The sequence below is a fragment of the Mytilus trossulus genome, chromosome 1, assembly GCF_036588685.1.
Source record: "Mytilus trossulus isolate FHL-02 chromosome 1, PNRI_Mtr1.1.1.hap1, whole genome shotgun sequence".
Classification (NCBI taxonomy): domain Eukaryota; kingdom Metazoa; phylum Mollusca; class Bivalvia; order Mytilida; family Mytilidae; genus Mytilus; species Mytilus trossulus.
Window position 1 is genome coordinate 91874466 of NC_086373.1, and position 17517 is coordinate 91891982.

Genomic DNA, 17517 nt, shown 5'->3' on the forward strand with positions numbered 1-17517 from the left:
TTTTATATTTGTGAAAGTAAAATTTCTAAATTAAAGTGATCACTCAAATGAAATTTCTATCATGAAGAATTGAATACCTTATCGATCCTTATCTATTGATGGTGAAATATGCCACTTAATCAGTACTTGACGCTCTCAGAAAATAAATACGACTACTGAACTTAGGTTGGTTATAACATTTTGTATGTTAATGAATCCCTGCAATGATAATAATATTAAACATGTTAAACGATAACTTCTATGTACATTAAAAATTCGGAAACGAGATTTATCCAGAATTGGTTTTAAATTTAAAACTTTATACTTTTCTTGACTGGTTTACCTTTTGCTATTCAATACAGAGACCAGATTTGGTTGCAGATTTTGCAGATTTTTCTTTCAAAGCCAAGTTTTACTGATATATTATTCAACTGTTAAAAGATAAGATAAAGGTGTGACATTGGTGAAAGTATGTGTTAGTAATCTTCTATTGTTCTCAATGTCCAGTTGAAAAAAAGATATATCAAACCATAAATCACAGGGGTTTGTGTGCCAGGTTTACTATCCATTCGAACCCCTAAAAAACACAAGTGAGGAAGCTCATTTGCGACAATGCTTCAAATTCTTGTTTCAAAATATTTTTTTAGGGGTTGGTATGGATAGTAAACGTTAACCTGGCAATTGTAACAAAACCATGTTATATGTACAACAATTAAATGTAGCACAATAAAAAAAAAAGGGCAGTGTCTGCACGTACCCGCATGTGGGTACAAATAGTCAAATTGCAGTTCGTAGGTGACAGGTACCCACATCCGGTTTCAGAATAATGTGTTATCCGATCAGGAATATAACCAGATAACGCGAAATATAAACGGAAATTATCAATAATATGGGTGTAGAACGAGTGAAAAGTATGAAAAATCATATTTTCAAATTGTATTTATTAGATAATAATACATAATAAACATTCCGGGTGCAGGAGTGTCTTGTTGCATTGAAGACCTATTGGTGACCTTCTGCTGTTGTCTGTTCTATGGTCAGGTTGTTGTCTCTTTGATACATTTCCCATTTCCATTCTCAATTTTATTGCAAATTGGAAATTAAATGCACACTGATGGCAAATGAAACTACATGTATACAGTCCATGTAAAAGACAAACATCATAAAAATTAATACTATTATATAATGTAAATGCAAATTTAAAGAATTAAAAGTGTCAAGCTTAAGGATATTTGCTATTCTGTTAAAAATAACAAGCTTTTCAAAAGACTGTTATAAATAATTAGTTATTATTAATAGTAAAAACTCATTTAATAATGCTAACAAACAATTGAATACAATGGACATCATGTACATTTATAACCTTTTACTTAAAAAAACAATTATTAAACGTCTGTTTATTTCAAATGCTAGTCAATAACTTTATCTTTGACTTTTTGCCATTTCTACTCAAGATTCTTACCAAGAAAAATTTAAAAAATAAGAAACAAAAAAGTAATGAAAAAAACATACAAAAATGAAGAAAAAAAATACAAAATTTAAATAACATTAAAACAAAAAACAAATAATAAATTTAACAGACTAAAACAATATTTTATTTTACATTTTCACAAAAAGGTGAAAGTCAATTTTAAAAGAAACCTGAGGTAAATTTTACTGAAACATACCAGCTGAAAACTTCAACCGGGCGTATGACATTTGCGCCGATTTTGAAAATTTTCATTCTTTCATTTGCGCTAATTTCATTTTTTCATTTGCCCCGATTTATATTTACTCCTAATTGGATTTACAGGTAAGTTACAGGTTATACTTCAACATGTAAATTCCAGGGAATACAAAGAAAACAATAAATAATAAGGATATATAAAAAAAGAAAAAATGAAAGCCACATTAAAAGATATGATACTAGTAACGTGAACCTACAAGTAACTAAAGCTATATTTAATATAGGAGGTACATACCCAATTTGCCCGCTATGCAAACTTGAGGAAGAAAACCTTCAACATTTTCTCACTAGATGTCCATTTCAAAGCCCAATTAAATCAGCGGAAAACTAATTTTCAAACTAGGAAAACATTAAACCAATTAATTGTTGACTGCAGACTGAAACTTCAAACGACAGTAATTTCTTAAATGCGGTTGAAACAATTTGTAGAGATATGTGTGATAAATTACATCAACAGAGAATAACTCAGATCAATGCTCTATCATTATAAAAATTCATCATTGATCACATGGAAATGAACTTTTTGATACTTTTCAGAGTTCAAAACAGTTATATCCATGTTATGATTGATAATTCATAACATTTGTATAACTGACTAACTAAAAAAGGTCTTTAATGATAATAAAAATAAGAGTTTTTATACCTATTCACCTGTAATTTACCTGTATTTTACCTGTGAAAAAAATCGGCGCAAATGAAAAAAATAATCGGCGCAAATGAAAGAAAAAATCGGCACAAATGCAAAACGCCGCTTCAACCCTGATTGATTTTAACAGGTAACATAATGAGATAAAAAACCTACCTATGTTTAATGACCCCCAATAAAAAAGGCCAACTTCTCAAGATTGAATACCCCAATAAATGTTCACTATTAGATGTTGACCATGCAAGAGGGTGAACATAACTAAGAGGATGTTACAGGCTGTACTGTAACAAAGCAGAAAAAAATGAAGGGTCCGTGTGCTTGTTTTCGAGATATATAAGCCATTGAAAATTTGGCGGGAAATAATTCTCTCTAGACTTTTCTTTTACTTAACGTTGGCACCTTTTTGTTTAAAAAACTATGAAAAAATAACAAGGATTTTATAAGATTTTGAAATATGGCTTTTTAAACAATATGTAATTAATAGATGGAAAGAAAAGTATGGGTTAGTGGGCAAATTTTTTTAATGTTGATACATGGATAAAACCAGAGGATTCCAAAAATCTGGCAAAAATTAAAAAAATAGTGGAGCAAACATCCTTAAAGTGGAAAGGACGTTCCATTTAGAAAGTACTGAAAGTGGACATATCCTTTAAAACGTGATCGGTTTACAATAGAAAAACTAAAAGGATTTGAAAAAATTAACCTTTAGTAATGAATGAAACGTGGCGAATACTTTTTAAAACTACAATTTAAAACAATTACCTTGTGCCTAAGGCCTTTTTCCTGTCGAATTTGTTTTGAATTTTTAGCCTTCGTCAAAACAGGAAAAATATAATATGTTAAACTTTAATTCCTCTTTAATTTTTGTGTTTCCAGTTCTTCTTTACTTTGCAGCTGCAATTGGCAATTGAATAAAATTAATCAACTGATAGTTTGGATCAAATTGTTCCAATTCATGATAACTTCAGGTTGAAATGTCTTCCCCACATGTATATCACTCTCTTCTGTTTTAAGAATATTTTTTAATTGAGAAAAACTGTTCACTTACCTGTATATAAATATTTATAAAACTTATGAGTAGTTTTAATCAATTCATTCACTAACTGCAACAAATTCCCTATATACATGTATATCATGTTTGATTCCCGATCAAATGCCATTTTATTGTAAAACCGGATGTGGGTACACATAGCCTACGAACGGCAATTTGACTATGCGCAGACACTGCCATAAAAAAAGTGAAAGCACAAAATTTATTTCTGTTTTTCAGGACATATTGATTTGGATGGAGTGGAGTTCATGTATACAGGGAGAAGTAAAAAGATCATGATTGAAAAATGAAAAATAAAAAATTTAATTTTTAAAATACAGTGATTACCAAGGCAATCATGACATACATTTACATATTTGAATCAACAAACAATTTTAGTTGAAAAATATAGTTCATATTATTGAATATTCTAAACATGAAGGAAATATACAATGTTACAATTTACATGTGATGTGTAGACGACAAATAAAATGTGACAATATAGTAAAATAATCTGGACATTTTAAACATTCAACAATGACAACAAGTATAAATAGTATCATCACAACACAACAGATATTTACAGACAGTCATGCCAAATCTATATTGACAACAATGAACAACTTACGGAAGGTTAACAAACTATGTGATGTTGTTTTACAAGTTGATGGAGAAGAATTTCCGGCTCATCGAGTCGTACTGGCGGCCTGTAGTGATTACTTCTGTGCCATGTTTACTAATGAAGTGAGTACTGGTAGTCAAATTAAATTTTCATTCTGAAAATCAAAAATTGAATAGTCTCATGTAATATTGATTATGCATGAAATAACTTTCATTTGATGTACAAATGTTAATCAATCGCATTCAGCAATATGATTTTTCATCTTTTGGTTATTTGCAGTTTTATTGGGGTATACCTCAATTCTCTATTGATTTGTAAATATAGGTAAGGTTTTCAGCAAAAGAACAAACCAAACAAGCAATTAAAGCAGAAGGACTTCTAAGAGAGGAATATTTAGTTGCCAACAAAATGCTAGTGTATACTTTTATGCACTTAGTTTCAAGATTAGCTGAATACAACCTAACCATGTTCACAGGCTACCTCCACAGGACAAGTGGCTGAAGCAGTTAAGCCTGTATAAACTAAGACAACCAGTAATCTTAATTGGTGTCACTGAACACAATGTATACATGTATATACTTTGTTTCCTAAGTACACATATATAATGTTCATCAAAATCTTTTCTTGTGTCATGTTAGTTCTATACTTTTTTAAAATGCATTTAGCTGCATTGTACAAACACAATTTACATAGTTTAAAACTTTAATAGAAATTAATTAGTTCAATGGACACTATCATGTACAAATGACAAGAGTGTTGTTTTCAACTTAGGGAGTAATAGATAAGTAAGTAATTGGAAAACAACAAACCTGATTCAATCAGATTGTAAAAATATCATATACACTGTCACTGTTACTTTTTTTAGATGTCTGAGAAGGATAAAAGTGTGATAACCTTACATGAAATATCAGCTGATGTGATGAGAGTTTTATTAGATTTTGTTTATACAGAAACAGTGAATGTCAGTGTAGAAAATGTCCAGGAGTTACTTCCTGCAGCTTGTCTGCTACAGCTCACAGGTAAATACACTGAAACAGAAAATTTTTAGGAATTACTTCCTGGCAGTCCCTGCAGCTTGTCTTCTTCAATTACCGGTAAATACACTTAAATAGAGACTGCTCAGAAATTAGTTTCTGTAGCTTGTATACTTCCACTCACAAGTAGATACACTTAAACATCTATAATGTTCATGAATTACTTCCTGTAGGCAGCTTGTTTCAGCAATATAGTTTAATACATGTAGTGATGCATAATTTTTAAAACTATTTAAAAACATTTGTAAAAGTTCTTATTATCTCACAGAAAATTCTTGGAAGGAATAGTTTACCAAATGAACACAAACTGGAATAGTTATTATGAAATGCTAAATACCATTGAAAAGAATGAAATCTGAAAAATAAATGCAATTCCATTGCTGTGATTGATCTCTATACACTTTCTGATACAGGTATACATCTGATTAAAAAAAAATAATCATAGTTTAATACTATGCCAACTGTAATTGTTTTATATTGTAGGTGTTAAGCAGGCTTGTAGTTCCTTTCTAGAAAAGCAGCTTGATGCTACCAACTGTTTAGGTATTAAAATATTTGCTGAGCAGCATAGTTGTGACGAACTTCTTGAGGCTGCAGACAGTTTCTGTTTGAAACACTATGAAGAAATCATAAAATATGATGAATTCAAAACTTTACCTATCGACCAAGTAGAATCACTGGTCAAGTGTGATAGCCTACAGGTAAAAAATTCTTAAAATGTAACAGCCAAGAATACAACCATTTCAATGAATTGAGGCAACCTTTTATATAATGCAACAACGATTAACGTACACATCTAATAGTAATGTTTTTAATTAGGAATTGTTTTATATAATCTATCACACTGCAAGAACAATGAAACATCAGAATAGTGTGCAAAAGCTGTATAGAGTTTTCCAGACTTCTTTGTCATTTTCATTGTCTTTCTTTTTAACAATGGTGTTGTCTGTTTATCTTTGAATTTTAGATCTGTTTTGTTGAGCCTTTGACTTTTGTTGAAAAAGCCAGACATAGCGATCCTACATTTCATTGATGACAACGTCCACAAATATTCCCTTTGTGCTTCTAGTTTTTGAAATTTTAATAACTTTCTTAACTATCATGGAATTATACCAAACTTGGACAGAAGCTTGTTTATGATCATAAGATAGTATCAAGAAGTAAATTTTGTAAAAAAAAAATCTTCTTTTTCCGTATTTTACTTATAAATGGACTTAGTTTTTCTTTCTGGAAACTTTACATTCACTCTGTGGTTAAATTTTTAAAATTTTAATAACTCTCTTAAACTATCCTGGATTTTTGCCAAACTTGGACAGAAGCTTCTAACAATGAAAAGATAGAATCAACAGGAATATTTTTTTTATTTTTTTCCTAATTTTTGTTGAGGCTGCGATTAACAGCAAAAATAGGCAAGACACTGGGTTATGCAGAACCCTTACAAATTTTTTAATAAATATTCAGAAGTATGACATGTATGATGATCAATTATTTTGTCACATTCAGTCTCGAATTTGATCTGGATAGCAAGTAAGGTAATAGAACTAACGTTTTTGAGATTATCCCACAATTCATATAAACCTACTACTTATAAATTGTGTTTTGTCCAAAAGTTAATCTGACCTCACCTTTTACATGGTGTTTAATTGATGAGACTGTGTTTTTTAATCACCTTGCATGTGATTAGAATCCTACAGATATTTACTTCCTGGTCTAACAGATAAATTTTGAATCAATCATTAAATTTATTATGTCCCTGCTGTCCCTTGATATCAAGATTCATTTGAGCATGCTGAACTGTGTGATGTGTTTTTAGATCTATTGTTCATATACTGATTACCCAACACTTATAAAATATCACCATGTCATGGGTTTTTGTGCTATTAAGAATGTATCATGATGTCACAATTTCTATTGAAAAAGCATGCATAATAAGGCGCACATACACATATGAGCTGAGTCAGCTGATCATATATACTTACACATAATATAATGGCATTGTATGACATTTTTGTGTCATTTTTTCTCAGGAACTAGGAATCCGAGCTTTATGAAATTTGTTAACAATCACTATGTGAGCATGCATTATCAATCGCTGTGACAGTTACTGTTGATGCTTATAAGATTTTACAGTGACTTGACTGTTAGTGTTGCTATCCACCAATTGCAACTCATTCAAAATTTTGACCAAATTGCAATTTGTTTTATGATACCAAATTGTTCAACTGGTCAGAATATTGAACAAATTGTTCAGTCAAAATGTGAAAGTGCAAGGTGATAATATAAAACATACTTACAATCCTATAAGAATTTAACTCCACTTTAATGATGTTGTGAAAAATTGAGTCCATCAGTTTGTATAGGTATATTATAGTCATTACCATGCCTAAGGTAAAATTGTTATTTTGAATTTGCTGTAAAATTGTCCAAACTAAGCTTTCATATAGTTTTTCTTTCTAAAAGTATTCTATATTCATAAGAACCAGATATCATTTTAAATAAAACATCATATATTCAGGAAAATATGTGTGAAATAACAATATGCTATTGATAAGTTTTCATGGGGAGATAACCTAAATTATTAATCTTTTGAATTAAGACTTTTTGAAAGAAAAAAATATTATCTCCCCATGGAAACTTCCTACAAACATATTGCAATTTTACACATATTTTACTGAATATGAAATGTTTTAATTCACATAATGTCTGATTCTTATGAATATAAAAGAATTTTTGAAAGAAAAACTATATGAAAGATTAGTTTGGACAATTTTACAGCAAATTCAAAATAACAATTTTACCTTAGGCATGGTAATGACTAATATACCTATACAAACTGATAAACGGAATTTGTCACAACATCATTAAAGTGGAGTTAAAGTCTTATAGGATTGTAAGTATGTTTTATTTTATCACCTTGCACTTTCACAACCTGACTGTGGTTTTCTACAGCAGTTGGTTCAAATTTCTGACCAGTTGAACAATTTGGTTTAATAAAACAAATTGCAATTTGGTCAAAATTTTGAATGAGTTGCAATTGTTGGATAGCAACACTAACAGTCATGTCACTGTAAAACACCTTTAGAATTTAAAGTTTTTAGGATATATTTTTTAAAAGTGTATGTCAAAATATTAGACAGCCAACCAGTATTTCAATTATCTGAAATATTATTGATAATACATGTATAAATCTTTTTTGAATCTAAGGTGAACACAGAAGAGCCAGTTTATCAATCAGTGATCAACTGGGTAAAACATAAAGAAGAATCTCGTACACACCTGTTACCACGGTTGTTGCATCATGTCCGTCTGCCAATTTTAACAGCCAAATTTTTAACAGATGTTGCTGATGAAGAAGTAAGAAGTTATCATCTATATGATATTAGATACTGATTGATTTTCTTATTCCGAATTTAAGCATTTAAAGTGATTTTAAACTGATTTTGACATGTTAGACAAACCGTCTTCATAATGTTCAGACTTTGGAGCATTTTATATATTTTAATGCAGAGGTTTGTTTTACCTTACATTAAGAAAAAGATCCATTTAAGAACCAAATTTAGCCAAAAGGGTCCTATGTCATAATGTAACCCCCTTTTAATCCATTCAAAACATTGCATTCTGTAGTTTCCATTCAAGCAGACTATGTAAAATTGATGATATTAACTTCATTAGTTATGTAGTAAATAATTAAAGGTACATTAAATTATTTCTAAATATGAAAATCAATGCTTTTACTCTCATTTTATCAACAAGCAAAAAAACATTTATTGAAATTAAAACCTCATCACTTTATTCAATTAGGTGTTAATCAAAAAGAGTCATGAATGTAGAGATTTACTTGACGAAGCCAAGAAGTTTCACTTGCGACCTGACTTAAGAAATCAGATGTGTGGTACAAGGACAAAGCAACGAATAGGTAAGATCTAATTATTGAAAAAAGTAAAACACAAAAATACTGAACTCCGAGGAAAATTCAGAAAAGGAAAGTCCCAAATCAAACGGCAAAATCAATATTTCAAACACATCAAACTAATGGATATCAAGTGTCATATTCCTGACTTGGTACAGGCATTTTCTTATGTAGAAAATAATGTATTGAACCTGGTTTTATAGCTAGCTAAACTTCTCACTTGTATGACAGTCGCATCAAATTCCATTACATTGTCAACGATGTGTGAACAATACAAACCAACACAATAAGTAAAATAAGTAAAATTGTCAAAAATAGGGGTACAACAGTCAGCAATTGTGTTATCATCTTAATTACTATAAAAACATAAAAAAAGTTAACATAAAAGATAATAGTACCTACAGATTAAAGAGTATCCCCTCATAATCTCACATCTTTTAATGGCTGTTTTTATGGAATGACAAATAACCATCCTAACATTCAAGATGGCTATGCAGCTGTAAAGGGCTTTTTTTTGTCACAAATATCAAATCAGGATGTGAACATTTTTATGGTGTCAACATAATTGTAATTACTTATATATTACCTTGAATATGATTTCCCCACGTAGACACTGTAGCTATTAAAATCTGAAATATATGCAATGGAATTTTTTTTGTTTATTTCACACTGAATAAAAATATTCCCACCAGTTTCTGTAATCTTTATGGAAAATCATGATATGGGACTAGAAAAATACAATTTTAAAACATCCCAAACCAGTTTGTCATTGAAATTCTAATATTTAAATCCATCAGAAAATAAATAACCAACTCTTCATTAAAAAAGGACTAAGAATATATATACATATTTTCAATTATACAGGTACAGACGACATCCTGGTTGTAATGGGAGGATTTGGATCTCACCAGAACATGGTAGAAGCTGTTGAACAGTATGATCCTAAAACTGAAGCATGGACTCGCAGACCGGTAAATACATCAAATTTTTTATGTTTATGATTAATAATAAATATAATTTTCCCTTGGAATATTGTTAAAAACTGATTTTTTTTTTTTTTCTTCAACAAGTTTCTAATCATAACAATTTATTGACAAAATGATTTTTTAAAGACATTTTAACCCTAATAAAATTATAACTGATCTTCTTTGTATTTATTGATTTTTGTTGATACAAATATTTCGAAAATTGAGAAAACTTTCATATTTGTTTATATTAAATTTCTTGGTTTTTGCAATGTTTCCTAAAATTCCTTTAGAAAATTTGCTATTTATTGAACATGTAAATTCGTCCTTCCCCTGTACCCTCGAAATTCCATGAAAATTATTATCCAACGAATATTATTGAAGCCACAGTAGTTTGGTAGAAAAGATTGCTGAGGCTTGATTTACTCAGAATGATAGCTGTGTATGCAAGAGTTCTCTTAGATATACATGTAATAATCATTAGGATTAAGGTTTGATAGTCACATGTTTAATATTTAGGGATTGAAATAAATTTTGTTTAATAATAATATAGATAAAGTTTTGTTATGCAATCATATGTTTCCAGCATTTTAACAATGAAATATTTTTTTTATAGAATTTATCAAAAAGAAGAAGATATGTTGCTGCTGCCTCATTAAATGGAAAGGTTTATATCATTGGTGGTTATGATGGCCAATCAAGATTGAGTTTGGTGGAATGTTTAGACCTGTCCTCAGATGATCCACAGTGGCAGTCTGTATCAGCTATGACACAGAGGAGGGGATTAGCTGGAGTTTGTGTCTACAGAGGTATAACTTGGGAGTTATTGATTAGATTAGTTCATCAATACTGTCAATACTAAAAAGAAAATTTTCCAAGTCAGAGTATTTAGTTATATTATTTTTTATTTCAGTTTCTTGTGTCTAATTCGGAGTTTAGTATGGCGTTCATTATCACTGAACTAGTATATATATATTTGTTTAGGAGACAGCCGAAGTACGCCTCCAGGTGTGGGAATTTCTTGCTGCATTGAAGACCTATTGGTGACCTTCTGCTGTTGTCTTTTCTATGTTCGGGTTGTTGTCTCTTTGACACATTCACCATTTTCATTCTCAATTTTTTTCTAAAAATAAAATATTTTTCAAAGACAAATTATCATTTAATTATGATTTTCCAACTTAACAAAAATGAACTTATGCATCGGAAAGCTGTTTGTGTTTCATGTAAAACTATAAACCTCTAAGAAATATCTAGAAGAAAATTCCATACATATTAATCATTCACCACTTCTTCAGCTCTTCAAAGGAAATAGTCCCAGGACTCACACTTGGAATTTATAGTAAAACCCTGCATAGTGCTTGATGGTGTCAGTATAATAATTAATATGCTATATGCCTTTAATGTCAATATAACATGAAATATACTCCTGATAATGAAAGTTATAAGAATTATGCCTATTTTTATTAATCTTACAAATAGATGCCTTTTCAGGTCGACATTGTTCAATACCATAATACCATAGTTATGGATTTGTCAAATTGTTATCTGTTCAAGCAGATGTTATAATATGTCATTCGAAATGTTATACACAAAACTCACATTTTTTAAAACACTGAATCTTAATATTTGTACTATATTATGTTTATTTTGTCTGACTGTCTGTACTTTATATTAGTTTCTCTAATTTTTGTGCTATTTTCACATTTCCTGACCGGTGTGAGAAAAATATTTCTCCTCACTAGTGAAAAATCTGTTCTCGGCAAATGATTAGTCGACATTTGATTATGACGTCAAAATGTTTTGTTTTCTTTTCAATTTTCCTATTGTGACGTCATGAAAAAAGGTGACCTTGCCTGATGACGTCGCATATAAAGAGCACAATTTTCTGAAAATCTTTGAAAAAGAACGATAAAAAGCATTAGAGAAACAGATTCTGACACTATAACTCGTGTATTACGATATTTCTCTACTCTCGACAGTTAAATTTTATTATTTAAACGGCTCGGCAAGCCTCGCGCTTTAAATAATAAAATTTAACTGTCTTGAGTGGAGAAATATCGTAATACACTTGTTGCAGTGTAAGAATCTATATTTCTCCCACTACTAAAAAGAATGATTTTAATATTTTGTCACTGAGCAGCTTGACAGTGAGAAGTTCAAACATTTGAGAACATTTCAGTTCTGTCAGACACTTAAAAACTTGTGCATGATTGTTGTTTTTACTTTTTTTTACTTTTTAGTTGAAATTAAAAGAATTCAACTGCAACAATAAAAAGTTGAAAAATTAATATAAGTCATAAGAAAAGAATAGTTACTCATCTTACCTGTTTGAGAATAGATCAGTTCTTATTCAACTCTGTTAGAAGAAACTAAACAGTCACAGCTATAAAAAAAAAAGACAAGCACCCAATAATTACTTATTCATTTTTATGCATTATATTTTACTTGATAATATTTTTTTCATCCACTCTTACAGGTGAGATATATGTATGTGGTGGATTTGATGGGTATAGTAGACACACCAGTATGGAATGTTATAACCCTGGGACTGACCAGTGGAGAACGTTAAGTGGTATGGCTGTGGGGCGTGAAGGGGCAGGACTTGTAGTGGCAGGAGATAATATCTATTGTGTTGGGGGATATGATGGCATAAATCTACTGGACTCTGCAGAGAAATATGATCCAAACACAGAACAATGGTGCAATATATCACCTATGTCTTGTAGACGTTCAGGTAAATTAAACTTCTCTTCTAATATCACCTATGTCTTGTAGACGTTCAGGTAAATTAAACTTCTCTTCTAATATCACCTATGTCTTGTAGACGTTCAGGTAACTTAAAGTTCTCTTCTCATATCACCTATGTCTTGTAGACATTCAGGTAAATTAAAGTTCTCTTCTAATATCACCTATGTCTTGTAGACGTTCAGGTAAATTAAAGTTCTCTTCTAATATCACCTATGTCTTGTAGACGTTCAGGTAAACTAAACTTCTCTTCTAATATCACCTATGTCTTGTAGACGTTCAGGTAAATTAAACTTCTCTTCTAATATCACCTATGTCTTGTAGACGTTCAGGTAAATTAAACTTCTCTTCTAATATCACCTATGTCTTGTAGACGTTCAGGTAAATTAAACTTCTCTTCTAATATCACCTATGTCTTGTAGACGTTCAGGTATATTAGACTTCTCTTCTCATATCACCTATGTCTTGTAGACGTTCAGGTAAATTAAACTTCTCTTCTAATATCACCTATGTCTTGTAGACATTCAGGTAAATTAAACTTCTCTTCTAATATCACCTATGTCTTGTAGACGTTCAGGTATATTAGACTTCTCTTCTAATATCACCTATGTCTTGTAGACGTTCAGGTAAATTAAACTTCTCTTCTAATATCACCTATGTCTTGTAGACGTTCAGGTATATTAGACTTCTCTTCTAATATCACCTATGTCTTGTAGACGTTCAGGTAAATTAAACTTCTCTTCTAATATCACCTATGTCTTGTAGACATTCAGGTAAATTAAACTTCTCTTCTAATATCACCTATGTCTTGTAGACGTTCAGGTATATTAGACTTCTCTTCTAATATCACCTATGTCTTGTAGACGTTCAGGTAAATTAAACTTCTCTTCTAATATCACCTATGTCTTGTAGACGTTCAGGTATATTAGACTTCTCTTCTAATATCACCTATGTCTTGTAGACGTTTAGGTAAATTAAACTTCTCTTCTAATATCACCTATGTCTTGTAGACGTTCAGGTATATTAGACTTCTCATCTAATATCACCTATGTCTTGTAGACGTTCAGGTAAATTAAACTTCTCTTCTAATATCACCTATGTCTTGTAGACGTTCAGGTATATTAGACTTCTCTTCTAATATCACCTATGTCTTGTAGACGTTTAGGTAAATTAAACTTCTCTTCTAATATCACCTATGTCTTGTAGACATTCAGGTAAATTAAACTTCTCTTCTAATATCACCTATGTCTTGTAGACGTTCAGGTAAATTAAACTTCTCTTCTAATATCACCTATGTCTTGTAGACGTTCAGGTAAATTAAAGTTCTCTTCTAATATCACCTATGTCTTGTAGACGTTCAGGTATATTAAACTTCTATTTTCTAATAATTACATTAGATGTATGTTTCATTATAATACTTTATTCTGATTGGCTAACTGCACATCAAGTGTTATTCCTTAAGCAATTGCATCACTCAATAAAGCTTCTCATCCATGATAACACATGGTTCCACAAAAAAGTGCACAGGTGTATTAAATAAAAAGATATAAAATTCGTGTTTTAATGATCATAGCTAAAAAATGTAATTATAAGTATTGAATGCTTCTTTTTGTAACTTCATAGGGTTGTAAAAGCGTTGACCGTATGTACATTGGTCAACGCTTTTACACCCCAATAAAGTTACAAAAAGAAGCATTCAGTTCTTAAATATCACCTTTGTCTTGTAGACGTTCAGGTAAATTAAAGTTTTATTTTCTAATATCACCTTTGTCTTGTAGACATTCAGGTAAATTAAAGTTCTATTTTCTAATATCACCTTTGTCTTGTAGACGTTCAGGTAAATTAAAGTTCTATTTTCTAATATCACCTTTGTCTTGTAGACATTCAGGTAAATTAAAGTTTTATTTTCTAATATCACCTATGTTTTGTAGACATTCAGGTAAATTAAAGTTCTATTTTCTAATATCACCTTTGTCTTGTAGACGTTCAGGTAAATTAAATTAAAACTACCCGGTAATGAAATAAATTTGCAAATATTGGTTTTCTTGAGATCACCATTTGCCATAAAACAAAAGGCAGATCTTTGAACTTATTAGTAAAGAAAACAGCCCATTACTTGCGTCTGAAATTATATAACTGTTTTGACCAGACCTGAGGCGGATTTAGGACAGGGAAGCATGATTGGATTGGGCATCATCTTATGGCAGACAGTGGGCAACCCATTTGAAAATTTCTTAATCTACCACTGCAAGCAATTTTATAATATGAATTGTTAAAAGTTAATATTAATCATAAGTAGGTCATTAAGAATTAAAACATGATATAAATTACCTTCCAGAGTTAGGCTGTTGTATATGTATAGAAAATATATCAATGATCCCTTTTATAGATTAACACTCTTTACTACCTTCAGAAATGACCACCACTTTTATTAATTATATATTCCTTTCTTCTTACCTTAGGTGCTGGAGTATCAGTATTGAATGGACAGATATTTGTTTGTGGGGGGTATGATGGTACTGACCATTTATCAAGTGTTGAATCCTACAGTATACATACTCAACAATGGTCATCTCTCCAGCCAATGGTGGTCCCAAGATGTTATGTTGGTGCTTGTGTACTTAGAGGCAAACTCTTAGTTGTTGCTGGGTAAAGAATATTTATTATTTATACATTTAGGAGAAAATACGTCTAGCAGACAATAAATTCACATAGATTTTTTTTAATTTTTATTTCATGCAAACACAGACTGTTTTATTTAATGATTCAAATGGGTTATTGTCTGTAGTTGTTAAGCTCCATTAATCCTTCCATCCTACTTTCTTTTTAAAAAACAAAAGTTTGTTTTTTTATTTCTTGGCAATTACCAAATTCTTATATATAATTATTTCCCTAATATGTTACATTATAAATTGATGATACCAATTTTAGTGTTGAATACATGTATATATAATACCTGTCATCAGGTGTACCCTCCATTAAAAATTCAGAAAACTGAATTCATGAAACATTTAGAATTGTCAGAATCCTATATAAGCTATAACTTAAGTATTATGTTATAACTTTATCATATGCTATTGTTTGTTTTAGATATGATGGTAATACATTATTGAACACAGTAGAATGTTATGACCCTCTGACAGGAAAATGGTCAGTTTTAGACCCCTCTATGAATACTCACAGATGTGATGCAGGAATTACTGTGGTCAGAAAAGTCTAAAGTCTCCATGTTGCCAAATAAACTAACCATATTTGATTTTAGACATAGATATTATTTGTTATTGTATAGTCTTAGACTTAAAAGTACAGCAGAATTGTTCTCTGATTAGAAATATATATATATTGCATGCATACCTATGAAATCATTATTGACAGATGTAAAGTCTGAGGGACCACTATCTTACATTGTAGTGGTGCCACATCTTTTATTTCTCTTTCCATTTGATTAACATGTCACAAAGTTGTTATGGTTTTGAATTAAAAAGTAAAAGAACAAAACTAATAAATTCTTAAGAAAATTCAAATCAGAGTCATGGTCTTTTCACTCAAATAATCAGTTTTCCTCACCTTTTTCGTCATTCTTGAAGGTATTGATTTGATAAATGGTATAAAGTTTTATCATGACAAGTGACAGATCAAGTTCGAAATTTGGTCTGGTCTAATGATTGTTAGGTTCTTAGATTTAATTTTCAACATTTCATTTACATCATGCTTGAGATATTGACTTGATGTTTCAATTTGATCTATAGTTTACACCATAACAAATTTTAGATCAAGTTATCATTTCCAGTACAATGAATTGTTTACTGGTAGAGGACTATATTGCCAGACAATACTCTTATATATAATGCTTGAATTGTTAAGTCTTATGATAGATTATTGGTTCTCCATCATGCTGTTGGATAAATTGTTGCAAATCCAGTGTGTCTTTAGATAGAATGCTTCACATTATATGTTTTTTTTTCATCTTAGAATCTGTGATATTGTTTATGTTATGTATTGTGGTTTATCGCTACTATATAGTATACATTTTAAAAGGTGTTATGCTTAATTATTGGAAGTTAATCAATGTGTTTTAAGTAGATAATGCATAATGATTTGTATTTATGTTAAATGTTATTGTTGCATAATACGTTATGTTAAAGCATTTGATATAATATCAGTGAAAAACAAATAATAAATGATTGAAACATCTTGTTTGATTTTATAAACTCTCTCTTATTAAAATGTTTTGATTGATTTAAGACACTCACTCTGGTTGTTGGTTATTTTTCATTCACTTTTTCTATTTGTCTATCATATAATTTTTTTTACAATTTTCTCTAGTTCTAGTGGACAAAATCTGTTCATATTTTGTATGCATCTTGAAGGGAAAAAATGTTACCTGTGAGCGCTTTTCTGAAGTGCTGTGGTTCAGTGGTTGTCATGTTCATATAAAAAAGAAGAGGTGATATGATTGGCAATGAGTCAACTCTTCACAAGAGACCAAATGACACAAGTATTCACAAGTATTAACTAATGTAGGTCACCTTTTGGCTTGAAACAATGAGTAAAGCCCTTACTGCTTTTAAAGTCCCCAAATTGACAAGCACATCAGTTACATCTCGAAGGTCTAGTACTAGGACTATACTTGGATGTGGAAATGCATCAGAAATAGCTGTATCTCTCTATTTTGTATTTAAAAGTAAAATTATAGTAAAGAATTTGATGAAATCAATGATGCAACACCCGGTGAAGTTGGTACAGTATCACACTCAGAATAGTCCAATAATAGCATATTCAAACAGTATTTGACTGACTATTTTCTTAAATATGTTCCTGTCAGAAACAATGACAACATACTTCTACTCCTTGATGGGC

The 17517-nt window shown here is 30.4% G+C and overlaps 1 protein-coding gene across 3 annotated transcripts; it reads left to right on the plus strand.

The window, feature by feature from the left end:
- The first annotated feature begins 321 nt into the window (after positions 1-321).
- On the plus strand, positions 322-16803 carry LOC134690606 (kelch-like protein 12). Of its 3 annotated transcripts, none has more exons than XM_063550583.1 (11): positions 322-431; positions 3622-4125; positions 4869-5022; positions 5521-5738; positions 8242-8391; positions 8839-8953; positions 9812-9918; positions 10529-10721; positions 12389-12646; positions 15120-15306; positions 15748-16803. In XM_063550583.1, the coding sequence occupies exons 2-11, from the start codon at positions 3919-3921 to the stop codon at positions 15875-15877; spliced, it is 1719 nt and encodes a 572-aa protein (XP_063406653.1). In that variant the 5' UTR covers positions 322-431; positions 3622-3918; the 3' UTR covers positions 15878-16803. The 3 variants fall into 3 exon arrangements, with proteins under 3 accessions (XP_063406653.1, XP_063406662.1, XP_063406645.1); XM_063550592.1 differs by having other exon boundaries at positions 330-454; XM_063550575.1 differs by having other exon boundaries at positions 330-448.
- The last annotated feature ends 714 nt before the right edge of the window (positions 16804-17517 follow it).